Here is a 19,144-nt window from a genome sequence, read left to right on the forward strand (position 1 = left end):
CCTTAGCAAAAACCATAGGAGCAAAGTTTCAAAGGAATTATGTGCATGAAAGTAGCATATATCATAGCAATTTTCAAAATCCCAGTTACATATCTAAAACCTTTTGAAAATTCAGTCCTATGGAGTGAATTTTCACAGGAGTTATGCGCACAAAAGTAGCAATTTTCAAGAGTCAATTTATGCGTGCAAAACCCAGTTTTACGCATGTACGACCTTTTGAAAATGACCTCCCTAGTATAGAGTACCAATGCAAATTTACTGGTTAAATCTTAAATTATAAAGGCACATGCAGGAGAACTCCAGAGAAAAGTAAATATTATCTGGTATCAAGCTGTAGGATGAGTGATATTTTGTGCTGAAGTATTTATTATACTCTGAATGTGAAAAAATATAATAACATAGCCTCTCCGATCTGCTCAGCATGGTGGTTGAAGACAAGATTAAACATTCTATGGAATACCAATTTAAAGACTGACTGAATGGGATACACAAAAACACTGAATAATGATTGTCCCAAATGCAGCACATAACTAATACAATTGAAACCACAAAAACTAAACAATGATCCTCTCAATGCACATCTAAAAGTTGATTGAATTGAATATATTACAAATTCTATACAAAAGTACAAATTTTATTTTTCCGTTGATAAGCAGCTTAATTAGCCATGCTGACTGGGACGTTCTCTGGTGGCCCTAGGGCAGAGCTTCTCTCAAAGATTACAGAGCTTTGGCTCTATGTGACTAAGCGCGTCTTTCCAAGTGATCGCCATCTCTCCTCAGTCTCTTTTCTTCCGTGCTGCAGGCTGCACGCAGAGCACTCTCTCTCTCCTCAATTCCTCGTTTCCTCCTCAATTTCTTCTCTCCGAGTGAAACCAAAAAGCACTTTTAAGTGCTATCATGGCACTGAAGCCACCGGGCTTCAAATATTGCCAATGTGGGAAAATTATGTCCATCACGGATGGACATAATTACTGCTATATATGCCTCGGGCCGGAGCACGACTGTGGTCGAATGTCACCCAGGGCCCAGACTCCTATGACCTGGCATTGGAGCGTCTCTCCTCTCATTCATCCCCGAGAACGAAGACTAGCTGCCCCGAAAAAACATGGAGACCCTCCTCCCTGGGCCCAGTCACTGCATGCAAGGGACAGAACCGCGCCCGAGGTCCCCCACACTCCAGAGAACCAACTGGTGTCAAGGGATATGCTGGCTAAGCTTCCACCGAAATCATTGTTGAAAACTGCCAGCGTCGTTGAGGCCCACAGACCAATGCAGAAGTCAAAATGAAGTCACTACGCTCAAAGTAAGAGTGATTCGACACATGCATCGAGGGCAAAAGACCATGATGCAGGGATGCATCGCAGAGCCATGACGTGCCAAAGCGAAGCTCCCAAGTGTCGTTCCTATCAATGCAGGTGCCGCCCAAACTTGCGATGACACAAAAACCTACCTTGGAGCACCTATCTACGACACATACAACGTGACTCGGACATGAGTCGATCCCGGCGCAAGAAGAGGCACTAGCAAAGCACAAGTCCCCCCGAAAGGGAACCTCTCGTAAGAGAAAGGCAGAGAAAGATCCTCAAGTGTTTTTTTCACCACAAGAGCTTTGGGAGATGAGTTTCTCTGATGTCGAACCATTATCCGAGGACAATCTTTCTGTGGGATCCTCGGACTCCTTCCCAAGAGTATTCTCAGACATGTCTTCAGTATCAAGAAGAAGAAGGCACTCGCCTCAGCTGCAGAAGCCATTGGTGAAAAGGCATAAGCTATCTCACCCAGATGAAATCCCCTTCATAGGAGTAGGTGGCCAGACTCTACCATCCTGCTAGCCGCATTCCCTCCCCCAACCAAGAGAAACAAGGGGCAAGACAAAATGGCCCCAACTGACCAGAAAAAGAATCATCAGACCCCTAGGGAAGGGTGATTAGCTTCCCAAGTGATGTCCCAGATATCTGAGATCCTAGCTAATTTCTTTACTTCCCTAGAGAGTGGCAAGCAAAGGCATCCATCAAGCCCTCGACAGAGGAACTATCCCTTGCAAGAGAGTCTCTGTTTCCACCTCATGAAGACTCTGGACCACTAGATGTGGCAGTGTGTCCCCATCTGCAATTCTTTCCGCAACCTGACTTGGAACCCAAGGACTCCCTTCCAACTTCACCGGGCTCTTCCACGGGAATCCTGTTGGACTCGCTAGAGGATCCACCAAAGCCTTCCTTGCCACCTGAAGACCTCTCATATTCTAAATCTATTGAGAAGGTAGGAACACTCCTCAATATTGAAACAAAAAAAGTGCCAGACCCAAGAATTGAGGTTTTAGAAATTCTAAATATTTTTGAAGTTCCAGCTGAGCCTACGGACTTGCCTTCCCATGCCATCCTGGACACTGTAATGGACAAGAACTGAAAGTTGCCCTTCTCGGGGCCGCCAACATCTAGAAAGACCAACCTTAAATTCTGAATGAGTAAATCCCCTTACTACGGCACAGTACAACTGCCGAATGCTTCTGTAGTCGTGGAGTTGGCCATGAAGAAGTCTAAAAAATCTAGATTGTATTCCAAAATGTAGGGACAACTGGCACTTGGATGACATCAGGAAGAAGGTCTTCCAAGCAGCCATGCTAAATGCCAAAATACAGCAACATCAATTTTACATAATGCAGTACCTGTATGAGTGCTTACAGTCCTTCAAGCCACACTTCTTAGCTAGCACACTCGATGTTGTGCCCCCTCAGCCTTTTGCCGATCTAGAAGGAGGATTGTGGCACCTCCTTCATACGGTGTATGAGGCGTTCGAACATTGTACTTCGAGAATGACTATTGCGGCCCAAAGAATAGCTTGGCTATGGGTGAGTGCCATACACAAGGATGTGCATGAGAAGTTAGCAGATCTTCTAAGTAAAGGGGACAACCTGTTCAGGGACAAGCTGCAGGAGACAGTCTCCCAGCTTAAGGAACAGAATGTGGCAGCCCTGACCCTGGCTCACCAGCTAAACAGCAGCCCTTTACCAGGAGATATTACCCTACCTACAGAAAATCATATTACCAGAGGCATCCCTTCAGGACATATACACCTTATCGCCAACCTGCCTTCCAGCAGCAAAGACAATAACCACAACAATCGCAGCCCAGGAACAGACCAAGGGGCCAGCGTCAACAAAGACAACCTCAGAGTAACAACCCAAATTCACAACAAGGTTTTTGAGGGACATTGGGCTGCAGCTATCGCTAATAGTGGAGGGCAGAATATCCCAGTTTAACACCACATGGGAAGCAATTACATTGGACTGTTGTGTTTTGAACATCATTTGCGAGGGGTACCGACTGAACTTCAAGAAGAACCCATCTCTACCTTCTCAGTGGAACCACGCTCAACTACAATGACTGCAGGAGGAGGTCAATGCCCTTCTTCATCAACGAGAAATTCAGTGGGTGCCTTCACATTGGCACAACACAGGATTTTACTCCCAATACTTCCTCATTCCAAAGAAATCGGGAGGCCTCCGCCCAATTTTAGATTTACAGACCCTTAACAAGTTCATTCGGAAGGAAATGTTCAAGATGACATCCCTCAAATCCATCCTGCCTTTCTTACAACCCAACGATTGGATGTGTTCACTGGATCTCAGGGATGCTTACTCCCATATTCCAATTCACTGTTCTTCATGGTGCTACCTATGATTCCAGGTCAATACACGTTATTACCATTACAGGGTGTTTCCCTTTGGACTATCATCCACCCTGAGAGTTTTCACAAAGTGCTTAACAGTAGCGGTGGCCCACCTGAGAAAGAAGGGGATTCAACAGTTCCCTACCACTCTTATCATGCATCTAACAGACACATTAAATTGCTTAGAAGGACTGGAATTCATAATAAACTTCGAAAATCCAGCCTTTAACCAACACAAACGCTTCAGTTTATAGGAGCAAGCATAAAGACAATAGTGGGGAAGGCGTATGTTCTGGGAGAAGGAACCCAAACCCTCCACCCTCTAGCTTCACATTTGAAGAGCTGTGCGCAACCCTCTGCGCATCAAATTTTAACCCTTCTCGGACACATTGCGGCAGCGATTTATGTGGTCCCTCACACTTGACTGCATATGTGCCGCCTGCAGTGGGGGCTGAAGGCTCAATGGAAACAATTTGCTCAGCCATTGTCCAAGACTGAGAAAGTCATCAATGCAACAGGACATTGTTTGGTGGTTGAACCCGTCAGTCCTTACATTAGGACTGGCATTCCGCAACCTGGCACATAAACTAATTTTTACCATAGATACTTCAACCAGGGGTTGGGGGGCTCATTTCACACATTTAAAGATGCAAGGGTTATGGCTGCCAGCAGAAAGAAACCAACAAATAAACCTCTTGGAGTTAAGGGCAATAAGGAATGCCCTCCACATGTTCCGCGACCACCTTCGGGGGAAAAAAGTCATGATCCACACAGACCATGTTCTACATAAGCAAGGAAGAGGGTCAGGTTCCTGGATCCTGTGCAAAGAAGTAATTTGGATCATGGAATGTGAAGATGCATGATCCATCTTCTTACAGGCGACCTATCTCCTAGGGATTGTAAACACCAAAGCAGACAGATTCAGCTGGATATTTCATCCACACAAATGGGCTCTCAATCAGAATGTAGAGAATGGCGTTTTCCAAATGTGGGATCTTCTGTGCATGGACCTCCACCATCTGCTGGACAAAGAGAAATACTAACGGATTGTAGGTGGCATCTCGAGATAAAGGGCAGTGTCAGTCAAAAACCTCTCTGTCTCCATCTGCTGGAGGGAAGGCAAAACCCAGGAGTCTGGACTGATCCAGGTACGTACAGGGAAAATGAGTTTTATCTGTGTAAATGTTTTGAAAATTCACCCATTAACAATCAAGTGATGAGTCCATCAGATCACCAGCATTTCTCCTAGCTACAAATTTCCAAAACACTGTTTTTGCACACTTAACATTCATGTGATGAGACCTATGAATCACCAGAACTTCTCATGTATCTTACCCATAAATCCCACAACACATTACCTTCTTTATATTGAACTCTCGTGTGATGAGGCCTACGGATTGCTTCGTGTTCTGCAGAGTCACCGTGATGTCTCCATAGGTCTGGCATTGCTCCGGCCAGTACTGGTCACACTTTGGCTACCAACAAAAAAATACGCAGCTGTTCAGACAAAGAAACAGAGTATGATGCTAGATAACGATCACAACACTCATCTACTCTACCCAGTTTCCTCTTCCTGTTGCATTAACAAACACCTAGGGTGAACAAACCTTTCCAGACTGTCCTGGAGTATTCAGGAATAGAAGGACAATATTTGGGACACATAGCTACCTCAGCTGTGCAGTTTGGTAGGACACTACCATGTTGGGGTTATGTAACAGTAAAGCTCTTTCTTATTAGATTAACTCAATACATTTGTGACTGGCTTTTGAGAACTATGAATGAGTAAATTTTGGATAAAGGACAGACTGTGAAAATGAACTGTGTGAAAGCTTGCACAGAACTGTTTTTTAAAAAGTTACTATCTCTTTGGGACATACTGTTCAGACAGTAGTGGGACATGAAGGTGTGAATAGATCACCAAGTAGCAACTTTACAGGTGGTGGCTTCAATAGAAGTGGCTCTCATATGAGTCACTGAGGTAAGTGTGGTCTGTACCACTTGATGAGCCATGACAGTATCCTAAACTGTAATCCAGCCAGAGCACAGCAGTGCACCATACAGTCTGCTAGCCAATGGAAAGGGCTCTTTTGGCTACTTTCCAATATGTTGGGATCAAAAGACACAAAGAAGTGGTGAGGGCAAAAACAGTAACTGAATTCAAAAGGGAATGGGATAAATACAGCGGATTTCCAAAGGCTAGATGTTAGAAATGAAGAAAGGGTGCATGGGGGTAACTTGCGTGGAGCAGCAGATACTACCCTTAATGGAAAGCATGGGGGTAATGTTATGAATCAGAAGGTGGACCCCTGTTCCGAGGTAGAGTCAGTGCTACCCAAAAGGGAATCAACCCCCTTGGGTCTCTACCATCGAAGGGCAAGGCCGAATGCTGTAGTTGTTGAAAGAAGACTTCACCCTGGAAGCTCATGATCCCCCCCAGGAGGAGCCTGTAGGGACCCAGCCGCTGGGACTTAGGAGACTCCCCTGAAGACTGAGGATAGGTCTGGATGCAGGCGTCTCCTGCAGGTTGTGGATTCCAGACGGCTGGCGCCTTCAACAGGTCATAATAATCTTGAAGAAGGAGTCACAGAGTAGTCAAGAGCCGGTCCCAGGGTACGATACACAAGAAGGGTCAAAAGTCAGTCCAGGATAAAGTTAGGAGAAGGGTCCGAAGCCAGTCCAGGAGCAAGCCAGGAGAAGTGTCAAAAGCCGTATCAGGATCAAGCCACGGGAAACATGAAAGCCGGTCCAAAGGTCAGAAGCCAAGAATGAATCCACGGAGAGGGGAAGCAGAGCGGGACGAAGAACCAAAACAGGAACACGGAGCACATGACGAAACCCAGCCAGGAACCTTGATACCAAGGCAAGGTCTGAGGAGCATACCTTGCCTTAAATACAGAAATCCAGAGAGGAGTCTTCAGGAAGGAGCCATGACAACTTCCTGTCATGGCCCCTTTAAATATCACTTCAGCCGTGCGCTCGGCTCTAGCAAAGGCAGAGGGGGAGGAGTCAGCCCGGCCGAGCAGAGCCCAAGCGGCCGGGCTTGGTAGTGGCAGCGGCCGTGAGAGCAATTCTAGTGAGGCACCCTACCACAGTGGGGCCTCCAGATCCGACCGAGCCCAGGGTAAGGTTCAGTCCTGGTTAGGACCGCTGCGTCCGACGTCCTGGCCCCGGATGCGGATCCCTGCTGCTGGTGGCCATGACACCTGGCCCTGGTTGCGGGCCGCCGCAGCTGGCGGTCCTAACAGTACCCCTTCCTTTAGGTCTCCCCCTAGAAGGTTTGGGCTTTCCTGGGTGTGCAGAATGAAGGTTCATGAGTAGAGACTTATCCAGAATGTTTTTAGCAGGCTCCCAAGAATTCTCTTCAGGTCCAAATCCTTCCCATGCTAAGAGATATTCCCATGTTTTGTCTCGTTTCCTGACATCAAGGACCTCCTGCACTTGATATATAGTCTCCTCCTCCGCCCTGGGTTGGGGAATGGTAGGAACCTTCTGGGAAGGCCAAGAGAGGACCAGGGGCTTCAGTAGAGATGAGTGGAAAGAATTATGGATTCTCGATGTGGCCGGCAAACGAAGTTGGTAAGTCACCGGGCCGAGCTCTTGTAATATCGGAAAAAGCCCAATATAACGTGGTGTCGATTGCATGGACGGAACTCTCAACTGGATGTGCCTGGTGCTAAGCCACACCTTCTCTCCAGGACAGAATCGAGGAGTTGGTTGCCGATGTTTGTCGGCAACGGTCTTGGCGGTGTGAACTGCTTTATGAAGCATGTATTGGGTATGAATCCAGAGTTTCCGCAACTGTACAGCAGTAAGTTGGGCTGCTGGTGATGGTACTGGCAAGGGCAAAGGCAAGGGCGGCTTAGGTTGTCGGCCAAATACAATCTGGAATGGGGAAGCCCCCATTGTGGTACAGGCAAGTGAATTATGAAAGAACTCAGCCCATGAGAGAAGCATAGCCCAATTGTCCTGACGGGAATTAATGTACATACGAAGGAATTGTTTTAATGTGCGATTTGTACGTTCTGCTTGACCGTTTGCCTGAGGATGAAACACAGTAGTGTAGTCCAGGGAAATACTAAACTTCTTACAAAGATTGAGCCAGTAACGGGCCATAAACTGAGGGCCTCGATCAGATGCGATATGTTGTGGAGACCATGGAGACGAAAGATGTGGAGCAGCAGTTACTACCCTTAACAGAAACATGTGGGTAACCTGCATGGAGAGGCAGTTGCTACCCTTAACAGAAGGCATGGGGGCAATCTGTATAGAGCAGCACTTACTACCCTTAACACCACCCTTAACAGAAGGCATGGGGGCAATCTGCACGGAGCAGCAGTTACTATCCTTAACACAAGGCATGGGGCAATCTGCATGGAGTGGCAGTTACTACCCTTAACAGAAACATGGGGGTAACCTGCTCGGAGTGGCAGTTTCTACCCTTAACAAAAGGCATGGAGGTAACCTGCACGAAGTGCCAGTTACTACCATAAGCAACTTGCTGGGCAGACTGGATGGACCACTTGGTCTTTATCTGTATGAGAAGCTTGACACTGAGGATACATTTTCTGCAAGTAATACGCTAGGGATCTGTTACCTTTCACGGAGTGAAAGCTTGTTCCTTCTTCTGTGTATATGGTTCGGAAAGGACATAGGTAGCTCAGTTATTTGGCTGATGTTGAATGCAGATACCATTTTGAAAGAAATTTAGTTGAATGCAGAGAACAATGCCTGTGAAAAACTTAAGTTATGGCAATTAAGAGACAAGGGCCTCTAATTCATTCATGTTGCAATGCAAAGTGAAGACAACAAGGAACAACACCTTCCAGGTGAGAAACGTCAGGTCTACCAATTATTCAAATTCATTTCTGCTAATTATATAAGCAAATTCAATGAAAATGTTTGTCCTGCATTCTGTTCTCCTTTTTGGAAGTGAGTGTCCTCCTTTCGGAGTCACATCATCCTTTTTGGAGGTGTTTCCTTTTTTGGGGGGGGTCACATCCTCCTTTTTGGAAGTGAATGTCCTCCTTTTGGGGTGTGAGTTTCCTCCTTTTAGGGTCACGTCCTCCTTTTTTGGAAATGAGTGTCTTCCTTTTGGGGTCATGTCCTCCTTTTTTGGAAATGAGTGTCCTCCTTTTGGGGTCACTGCTCCTTTTTGGAAATGAGTATCCTCCTTTTGGGGTCATGTGCGCCTTTTTGGAAGTGAGTGTCCTCCTTTTAGGGTCACAACCTCCTTTTTTGGAAGTGTGTCATTCTTTTGGGGTCACGTTCTCCTTTTTGGAAGTGTCCTCCTTTTGGGGGTCACGTGCTCATTTTTGGAAGTGAGTGTCCTTCTTTTGGAGTCACATCCTCCTTTTTTGAAAGTAAGTGTCCTCCTTTTGGGATCACATTCTCCTTTTTGGAGGTGAGTGTCCTCCTTTTTGGAGGTAAATGTCCTCCTTTTGGGATCACGTTCTCCTTTTTGGAGGTGAGTGTCCTCCTTTTGGGATCACGTTCTCCTTTTTGGAGGTGAGTGTCCTCCTTTTAGGGTCATGTCCTCCTTTTTGGAGGTGAGTGTCCTCCTTTTGGGATCACGTTCTTCTTTTTGGAGGTGAGTGTCCTCCTTTTAGGGCCATGTCCTCCTTTTTGGAGGTGAGTGTCCTCCTTTTGGGATCACGTTCTCCTTTTTGGAGGTGAGTGTCCTCCTTTTAGGGTCATATCCTCCTTTTGGAGGTGAGTGTCCTCCTTTTAGGGTCATGTCCTCCTTTTTGGAGGTGAGTGTTTTGGGATCACGTTCTCCTTTTTGGAGGTGAGTGTCCTCCTTTTAGGGTCATGTCCTCCTTTTTGGAGGTGAGTGTCCTCCTTTTGGGATCACGTTCTCCTTTTTGGAGGTGAGTGTCCTCCTTTTAGGGTCATATCCTCCTTTTGGAGATGAGTGTCCTCCTTTTGGGATCATGTTCTCATTTTTGGAGGTGAGTGTCCTCCTTTTGGGGTCACATCCTCCTTTTTTGAAAGTGAGTCCTCCCCTTTTGGGTTACTCTGAGTCAGTCATGCTAATAAAGAGTTGCTTCAGAAACCCTACTTGGATCAAAATTTGGCTCAGGAGAGGTGAGCTTAAATTTCAGGATGAGAGATTGATAACTGCAGCTCGAGTGGATTACAAACAAGATACTTCACAAACAGCATAGAAAAAAATGGTAAAACCGATAATTGCACACTCTGTAAAATCGAACCAGAAACAGTTACACACCTCGTCACTGAATATCAAGTACTGCCGTCAGATGGCCTGAATACAGAAGGGCATAATAAGGTGGCACAGCTCACCTACCAGTAACTGTGTAAACACTATAACATCACTGTACGAGAAAAGCACTGGGATCGCAGCTCTGAAAGAATTGTAGAAGAAGTTGTGATCACCTGGGACATTTCTATGCCAACAGATAAAAAGCTCAATGCAAGAAATCCAGATATTATGATAAAGGAGAAAAGCACAAGGACAGCATTACTGAAAGAAGTGCCTCTATCAGGAGTAGTCTATTTATTTATTACCTGCCCTTCCAAAAGATGTTTGAAGTGGGGTGCAATAAAACATACATAATTTAAATAAAAGAAACGTAAACATTACCATGCTGCGTAATAAAATGCCCAGTCCAAAAAGTTGGGGGTATAACTGAACATGATAAAGGTTGCTGGACAATGAGAAAAAAAAGATATAAAATTGAATCTGGAATGGGAATAGCTTTTCTAAGCAGATGTGTTTTCAAAAGTCTTGCTGTCCTGGGTAAGAATGTGATAAGGCAGAGGAATGGGCTGTCTGCAACTCTGGGATCTAGGGACCACTTGTGAGGTTGCAGGACTCTGCTGAGCTGGTTTGCAAGCATTTTCTGGAAACCCAGGAAATAAGTCACCTGGAGATAAGAACTGTGACAATTGGCCCTCGACCAGATCCACAGGCCTCTTCGCAGAAGACATAAAAGCGCATATCTCTGTGTTTATTTATATAAAACATGGCCACCTGATTGTCCATCGGGATCAAGATTCTCTTCAACGAGAAAGCTCTTAATACATAATGGATGGCCCACAATTCCAGAAAGTTGATTTGCAGATGACTTTCTGTTTCGGACCATACTATCCTGGGTCCACAAAGCACCTGTGTGCTCCACCCAACCTCTGGTAGAAGCACCAGTAGACAGCACCACGTAGAGATGCCTGCATCTCAGAAGATATGGATAGCTGATGGAGCAATGGATCCTACTGATCCTTGATGGTCCACTGAAGGCTATGCATGCGAAGACAAACCAGAGGAACTACATGGACCGCTGCAGTCATGTGACCCAGCAGGACAAGGACAAACATGCTGAAATACCATCACGTTGCAAAGGGACATAAGAACATAAGAACATAAGAAAATGCCATACTGGGTCAGACCAAGGGTCCATCAAGCCCAGCATCCTGTTTCCAACAGTGGCCAATCCAGGCCATAAGAACCTGGCAAGTACCCAAAAACTAAGTCTATTCCATGTAACCATTGCTAATGGCAGTGGCTATTCTCTAAGTGAACTTAATAGCAGGTAATGGACTTCTCCTCCAAGAACTTATCCAATCCTTTTTTAAACACAGCTATACTAACTGCACGAACCACATTCTCTGGCAACAAATTCCAGAGTTTAATTGTGCGTTGAGTAAAAAAGAACTTTCTCCGATTAGTTTTAAATGTGCCCCATGCTAACTTCATGGAGTGTCCCCTAGTCTTTCTACTATCCGAAAGAGTAAATAACCGATTCACATCTACCCGTTCTAGACCTCTCATGATTTTAAACACCTCTATCATATCCCCCCTCAGTCGTCTCTTCTCCAAGCTGAAAAGTCCTAACCTCTTTAGTCTTTCCTCATAGGGGAGTTGTTCCATTCCCCTTATCATTTTGGTAGCCCTTCTCTGTACCTTCTCTCACAAGGCCCATGAAAAGTCCTGGCCCTCAACAGGCAGGAAGGCTTTCTTCTGAAGTGAGTCTTTTCAGGTTCCCATAAACTGGATCTTCTGGGATGGGATCAAATTGGACTTTGGAAAATTGACAGTGAATCCCAGGGACTGAAGAAGCTAAATCATGTGGAGGGACTCCAGAACGCTTGATTGAGAGGAGCCTGCCACTTAACAGTTGTCAAGGTATGGGAACCTCCAGGCTCCATGCTTCCGTAGCTGTGCCACTATGACCAGCAGGCACTTCATGAGCATTCCCAGGGTGCCCAAGAGGAGCACCTTGTAATAATAGTGCATGCGCTCCTAGTGGAGGTAGCACAGACACAAATAGTAACAGAATTCAAGAAAGCCTGGGATAAGTTTCTATTACCTTACACTGAGTCTCAGTGCAGAGCACGGGGCCCATGGGGGAGTAGGAGAAGTTTCTATTACCTTACACTGAGTCTCAGTGCAGAGCACAGGGCCCATGGAGGAGAAGGGGAAGTTTCTATTACCTTACACTGAGTCTCAGTGCAGAGCACGGGGCCCATGGGGGAGTAGGGGAAGTTTCTATTACCTTACACTGAGTCTCAGTGCAGAGCACGGGGCCCATGGGGGAGAAGGGGAAGTTTCTATTACCTTACACTGAGTCTCAGTGCAGAGCACAGGGCCCATGGAGGAGAAGGGGAAGTTTCTATTACCTTACACCGAGTCTCAGTGCAGAGCACGGGGCCCATGGGGGAGTAGGGGAAGTTTCTATTACCTTACACTGAGTCTCAGTGCAGAGCACATGGCCCATGGGGGAGTAGGGGAAGTTTCTATTACCTTACACCGAGTCTCAGTGCAGAGCACGGGGCCCATGGGGGAGATGGGGAAGTTTATAATACCTTACACTGAGTCTCAGTGCAGAGCACGGGGCCCATGGGGGAGTAGCGGAAGTTTCTATTACCTTACACTGAGTCTCAGTGCAGAGCACATGGCCCATGGGGGAGTAGCAGAAGTTTCTATTACCTTACACTGTGTCTCAGTGCAAAGCACGGGGCCCATGGGGGAGTAGGGGAAGTTTCTATTACCTTACACTGAGTCTCAGTGCAGAGCACGGGGCCCATGGGGGAGTAGGGGAAGTTTCTATTTCCTTACACTGAGTCTCTGTGCAGAGCACGGGGCCCATGGGGGAGTAGGGGAAGTTTCTATTTCCTTACACTGAGTCTCTGTGCAGAGCACGGGGCCCATGGGGGAGTAGGGGAAGTTTCTATTTCCTTACACTGAGTCTCAGTGCAGAGCACGGGGCCCATGGGGGAGTAGGGGAAGTTTCTATTTCCTTACACTGAGTCTCAGTGCAGAGCACGGGGCCCATGGGGGAGTAGGGGAAGTTTCTATTTCCTTACACTGAGTCTCAGTGCAGAGCACATGGCCCATGGGGGAGTAGGGGAAGTTTCTATTTCCTTACACTGAGTCTCAGTGCAGAGCACATGGCCCATGGGGGAGTAGGGGAAGTTTCTATTACCTTACACTGTGTCTCAGTGCAGAGCACGGGGCCCATGGGGAAGTAGGGGAAGTTTCTATTACCTTACACTGAGTCTCAGTGCAGAGCACATGGCCCATGGGGGAGTAGGAGAAGTTTATATTACCTTACACTGAGTCTCAGTGCAGAGCACAGGGCCCATGGAGGAGAAGGGGAAGTTTCTATTACCTTACACTGAGTCTCAGTGCAGAGCAAAGGGCCCATGGAGGAGAAGGGGAAGTTTCTATTACCTTACACCGAGTCTCAGTGCAGAGCACGGGGCCCATGGGGGAGTAGGGGAAGTTTCTATTACCTTACACCGAGTCTCAGTGCAGAGCACGGGGCCCATGGGGGAGTAGGGGAAGTTTCTATTACCTTACACCGAGTCTCAGTGCAGAGCACGGGGCCCATGGGGGAGATGGGGAAGTTTATAATACCTTACACTGAGTCTCAGTGCAGAGCACGGGGCCCATGGGGGAGTAGCGGAAGTTTCTATTACCTTACACTGAGTCTCAGTGCAGAGCACATGGCCCATGGGGGAGTAGCAGAAGTTTCTATTACCTTACACTGTGTCTCAGTGCAGAGCACGGGGCCCATGGGGGAGTAGGGGAAGTTTCTATTACCTTACACTGAGTCTCAGTGCAGAGCACGGGGCCCATGGGGGAGTAGGAGAAGTTTCTATTACCTTACACTGAGTCTCAGTGCAGAGCATGGGGCCCATGGGGGAGTAGCAGAAGTTTCTATTACCTTACACTGAGTCTCAGTGCAGAGCACATGGCCCATGGGGGAGTAGCAGAAGTTTCTATTACCTTACACTGTGTCTCAGTGCAGAGCACGGGGCCCATGGGGGAGTAGGGGAAGTTTCTATTACCTTACACTGAGTCTCAGTGCAGAGCACGGGGCCCCTTGGGGGAGTAGGAGAAGTTTCTATTACCTTACACTGAGTCTCAGTGCAGAGCACAGGGCCCATGGGGGAGTAGGGGAAGTTTCTATTACCTTACACTGAGTCTCAGTGCAGAGCACTGGACCCATGGGGGAGTAGGAGAAGTTTCTATTACCTTACACTGTGTCTCAGTGCAGAGCACAGGACCCATGGAGGAATAGGGGAAGTTTCTATTACCTTACACTGAGTCTCAGTGCAGAGCACAGGGCCCATGAGGGAGTAGGGGAAGTTTCTATTACCTTACACTAAGTCTCGGTGCAAAGCACTGAGCCCATGGGGGAGATGGGGAAGTTTCTATTACCTTACACTGAGTCTCAGTGCAGAGCACAGGGCCCATGGAGGAGAAGGGGAAGTTTCTATTACCTTACACCGAGTCTCAGTGCAGAGCACGGGGCCCATGGGGGAGTAGGGGAAGTTTCTATTACCTTACACCGAGTCTCAGTGCAGAGCACGGGGCCCATGGGGGAGTAGGGGAAGTTTCTATTACCTACCACTGAGTCTCAGTGCAAAGCACAGGGCCCATGGGGGAGTAGGGGAAGTTTCTATTACCTTACACTGCGTCTCAGTGCAGAGCACGGGGCCCATGGGGGAGTAGGGGAAGTTTCTATTTCCTTACACTGTGTCTCAGTGCAGAGCACGGGGCCCATGGGGGAGTAGGAGAAGTTTCTATTACCTTACACTGTGTCTCAGTGCAGAGCACAGGACCCATGGAGGAATAGGGGAAGTTTCTATTACCTTACACTGAGTCTCAGTGCAGAGCACAGGGCCCATGAGGGAGTAGGGGAAGTTTCTATTACCTTACACTGAGTCTCGGAGCAAAGCACTGAGCCCATGGGGGAGTAGGGGAAGTTTCTATTACCTTACACTGTGTCTCAGTGCAGAGCACGGGGCCCATGGAGGAGTAGGGGAAGTTTCTATTACCTTACACTGTGTCTCAGTGCAGAGCACTGGGCCCATGGGGGAGTAGGGGAAGTTTCTATTACCTTACACTGTGTCTCAGTGCAGAGTAGGAGAGGTTTCTATTACCTTACCTTACACTGAGTCTCAGTGCAGAGCACATGGCCCATGGGGGAGTAGGAGAAGTTTCTATTACCTTACACTGAGTCTCAGTGCAGAGCACGAGGCCCATGGGGGAGTAGGGGAAGTTTCTATTATCTTACACTGTGTCTCAGTGCAGAGCACGGGGCCCAATGGGGAGTAGGAGAAGTTTCTATTTCCTTACACTGAGTCGCATTGCAGAGCACATGGCCCATGGGGGAGATGGGGAAGTTTCTATTACCTTACACTGAGTCTCAGTGCAGAGCACGGGGCCCATGGGGGAGTAGGGGAAGTTTCTATTACCTTACACTGAGTCTCAGTGCAGAGCACGGGGCCCATGGGGGAGTAGGGGAAGTTTATAATACCTTACACTGAGTCTCAGTGCAGAGCACGGGGCCCATGGGGGAGTAGGGGAAGTTTCTATTACCTTACACTGAGTCTCAGTGCAGAGCACGGGGCCCATGGGGGAGTAGGGGAAGTTTCTATTACCTTACACTGAGTCTCAGTGCAGAGCACATGGCCCATGGGGGAGTAGGGGAAGTTTCTATTACCTTACACTGAGTCTCAGTGCAGAGCACGGGGCCCATGGGGGAGTAGGGGAAGTTTCTATTACCTTACACTGAGTCTCAGTGCAGAGCACGGGGCCCATGGGGGAGTAGGGGAAGTTTCTAATACCTTACACTGAGTCTCAGTGCAGAGCACGGGGCCCATGGGGGAGTAGGGGAAGTTTCTATTACCTTACACTGAGTCTCAGTGCAGAGCACGGGGCCCTTGGGGGAGTAGGGGAAGTTTCTATTACCTTACACTGAGTCTCAGTGCAGAGCACGGGGCCCATGGGGGAGTAGGGGAAGTTTCTATTACCTTACACTGAGTCTCAGTGCAGAGCACGGGGCCCATGGGGGAGTAGGGGAAGTTTCTATTACCTTACACTGAGTCTCAGTGCAGAGCACGGGGCCCATGGGGGAGTAGGGGAAGTTTCTATTTCCTTACACTGAGTCTCAGTGCAGAGCACATGGCCCATGGGGGAGTAGGGGAAGTTTCTATTACCTTACACTGAGTCTCAGTGCAGAGCACGGGGCCCATGGGGGAGTAGGGGAAGTTTCTATTACCTTACACTGAGTATCAGTGCAGAGCACGGGGCCCATGGGGGAGTAGGGGAAGTTTCTATTACCTTACACTGAGTCTCAGTGCAGAGCACATGGCCCATGGGGGAGTAGGGGAAGTTTCTATTACCTTACACTGAGTCTCAGTGCAGAGCACGGGGCCCGTGGGGGAGTAGGGGAAGTTTCTATTACCTTACACTGAGTCTCAGTGCAGAGCACGGGGTCCGTGGGGGAGTAGGGGAAGTTTCTATTACCTTACACTGAGTCTCAGTGCAGAGCACGGGGCCCATGGGGGAGTAGGGGAAGTTTCTATTACCTTACACTGAGTCTCAGTGCAGAGCACGGGGCCCATGGGGGAGTAGGGGAAGTTTCTATTACCTTACACTGAGTCTCAGTGCAGAGCACGGGGCCCATGGGGGAGTAGGGGAAGTTTCTATTACCTTACACTGAGTCTCAGTGCAGAGCACGGGGCCCATGGAGGAGAAGGGGAAGTTTCTATTACCTTACACTGAGTCTCAGTGCAGAGCACGGGGCCCATGGGGGAGTAGGGGAAGTTTCTATTACCTTACACTGAGTCTCAGTGCAGAGCACGGGGCCCATGGGGGAGTAGGGGAAGTTTCTATTACCTTACACTGAGTCTCAGTGCAGAGCACGGGGCCCATGGGGGAGTAGGGGAAGTTTCTATTACCTTACACTGAGTCTCAGTGCAGAGCACGGGGCCCATGGGGGAGAAGGGGAAGTTTCTATTACCTTACACTGTGTCTCAGTGCAGAGCACATGGCCCATGGAGGAGAAGGGGAAGTTTCTATTACCTTACACTGAGTCTCAGTGCAGAGCACGGGGCCCATGGGGGAGAAGGGGAAGTTTCTATTACCTTACACTGAGTCTCAGTGCAGAGCACGGGGCCCATGGAGGAGAAGGGGAAGTTTCTATTACCTTACACTGAGTCTCAGTGCAGAGCACGGGGCCCATGGGGGAGTAGGGGAAGTTTCTATTACCTTACACTGAGTCTCAGTGCAGGGCACGGGGCCCATGGGGGAGTAGGGGAAGTTTCTATTACCTTACACTGAGTCTCAGTGCAGAGCACGGGGCCCATGGGGGAGTAGGGGAAGTTTCTATTACCTTACACTTAGTCTCAGTGCAGTGCACGGGGCCCATGGGGGAGTAGGGGAAGTTTCTATTACCTTACACTTAGTCTCAGTGCAGTGCACGGAGCCCATGGGGGAGTAGGGGAAGTTTCTATTACCTTACACTGAGTCTCAGTGCAGAGCACGGGGCCCATGGGGGAGTAGGGGAAGTTTCTATTACCTTACACTGAGTCTCAGTGCAGAGCACGGGGCCCATGGGGGAGTAGGGGAAGTTTCTATTTCCTTACACTGAGTCTCAGTGCAGAGCACATGGCCCATGGGGGAGTAGGGGAAGTTTCTATTTCCTTACACTGAGTCTCAGTGCAGAGCACATGGCCCATGGGGGAGTAGGGGAAGTTTCTATTACCTTACACTGTGTCTCAGTGCAGAGCACGGGGCCCATGGGGAAGTAGGGGAAGTTTCTATTACCTTACACTGAGTCTCAGTGCAGAGCACATGGCCCATGGGGGAGTAGGAGAAGTTTCTATTACCTTACACTGAGTCTCAGTGCAGAGCACAGGGCCCATGGAGGAGAAGGGGAAGTTTCTATTACCTTACACTGAGTCTCAGTGCAGAGCAAAGGGCCCATGGAGGAGAAGGGGAAGTTTCTATTACCTTACACCGAGTCTCAGTGCAGAGCACGGGGCCCATGGGGGAGTAGGGGAAGTTTCTATTACCTTACACCGAGTCTCAGTGCAGAGCACGGGGCCCATGGGGGAGATGGGGAAGTTTATAATACCTTACACTGAGTCTCAGTGCAGAGCACGGGGCCCATGGGGGAGTAGCGGAGGTTTCTATTACCTTACACTGAGTCTCAGTGCAGAGCACATGGCCCATGGGGGAGTAGCAGAAGTTTCTATTACCTTACACTGAGTCTCAGTGCAGAGCACGGGGCCCATGGGGGAGTAGGGGAAGTTTCTATTACCTTACACTGAGTCTCAGTGCAGAGCACGGGGCCCATGGGGGAGTAGGGGAAGTTTCTATTACCTTACACTGAGTCTCAGTGCAGAGCACGGGGCCCATGGGGGAGTAGCAGAAGTTTCTATTACCTTACACTGAGTCTCAGTGCAGAGCACATGGCCCATGGGGGAGTAGCAGAAGTTTCTATTACCTTACACTGTGTCTCAGTGCAGAGCACGGGGCCCATGGGGGAGTAGGGGAAGTTTCTATTACCTTACACTGAGTCTCAGTGCAGAGCACGGGGCCCCTTGGGGGAGTAGGAGAAGTTTCTATTACCTTACACTGAGTCTCAGTGCAGAGCACAGGGCCCATGGGGGAGTAGAGGAAGTTTCTATTACCTTACATTGAGTCTCAGTGCAGAGCACTGGACCCATGGGGGAGTAGGAGAAGTTTCTATTACCTTACACTGTGTCTCAGTGCAGAGCACAGGACCCATGGGGGAGTAGGGGAAGTTTCTATTACCTTACACTGAGTCTCAGTGCAGAGCACGGGGCCCATGGGGGAGTAGGAGAAGTTTCTATTACCTTACACTGAGTCTCAGTGCAGAGCATGGGGCCCATGGGGGAGTAGCAGAAGTTTCTATTACCTTACACTGAGTCTCAGTGCAGAGCACATGGCCCATGGGGGAGTAGCAGAAGTTTCTATTACCTTACACTGTGTCTCAGTGCAGAGCACGGGGCCCATGGGGGAGTAGGGGAAGTTTCTATTACCTTACACTGAGTCTCAGTGCAGAGCACGGGGCCCCTTGGGGGAGTAGGAGAAGTTTCTATTACCTTACACTGAGTCTCAGTGCAGAGCACAGGGCCCATGGGGGAGTAGAGGAAGTTTCTATTACCTTACATTGAGTCTCAGTGCAGAGCACTGG

At 48.5% G+C, this 19,144-nt stretch overlaps 1 protein-coding gene across 3 annotated transcripts in view; it reads right to left on the reverse strand.

Moving 5' to 3' along the window:
* Positions 1-19,144, reverse strand: part of LOC115078964 (receptor-type tyrosine-protein phosphatase mu-like) — a 122,130-nt gene that overhangs the window by 52,063 nt on the left and 50,923 nt on the right. For all 3 annotated transcript variants that reach the window (XM_029582043.1, XM_029582041.1, XM_029582042.1), the window contains exon 6: positions 5,030-5,146. In XM_029582043.1, the coding sequence (XP_029437903.1) occupies positions 5,030-5,146 (117 nt within the window). The remainder of the gene's footprint in view (positions 1-5,029; positions 5,147-19,144) is intronic.

Source organism: Rhinatrema bivittatum, chromosome 1 (assembly GCF_901001135.1).
Source record: "Rhinatrema bivittatum chromosome 1, aRhiBiv1.1, whole genome shotgun sequence".
Taxonomy (NCBI): Eukaryota; Metazoa; Chordata; class Amphibia; order Gymnophiona; family Rhinatrematidae; genus Rhinatrema; species Rhinatrema bivittatum.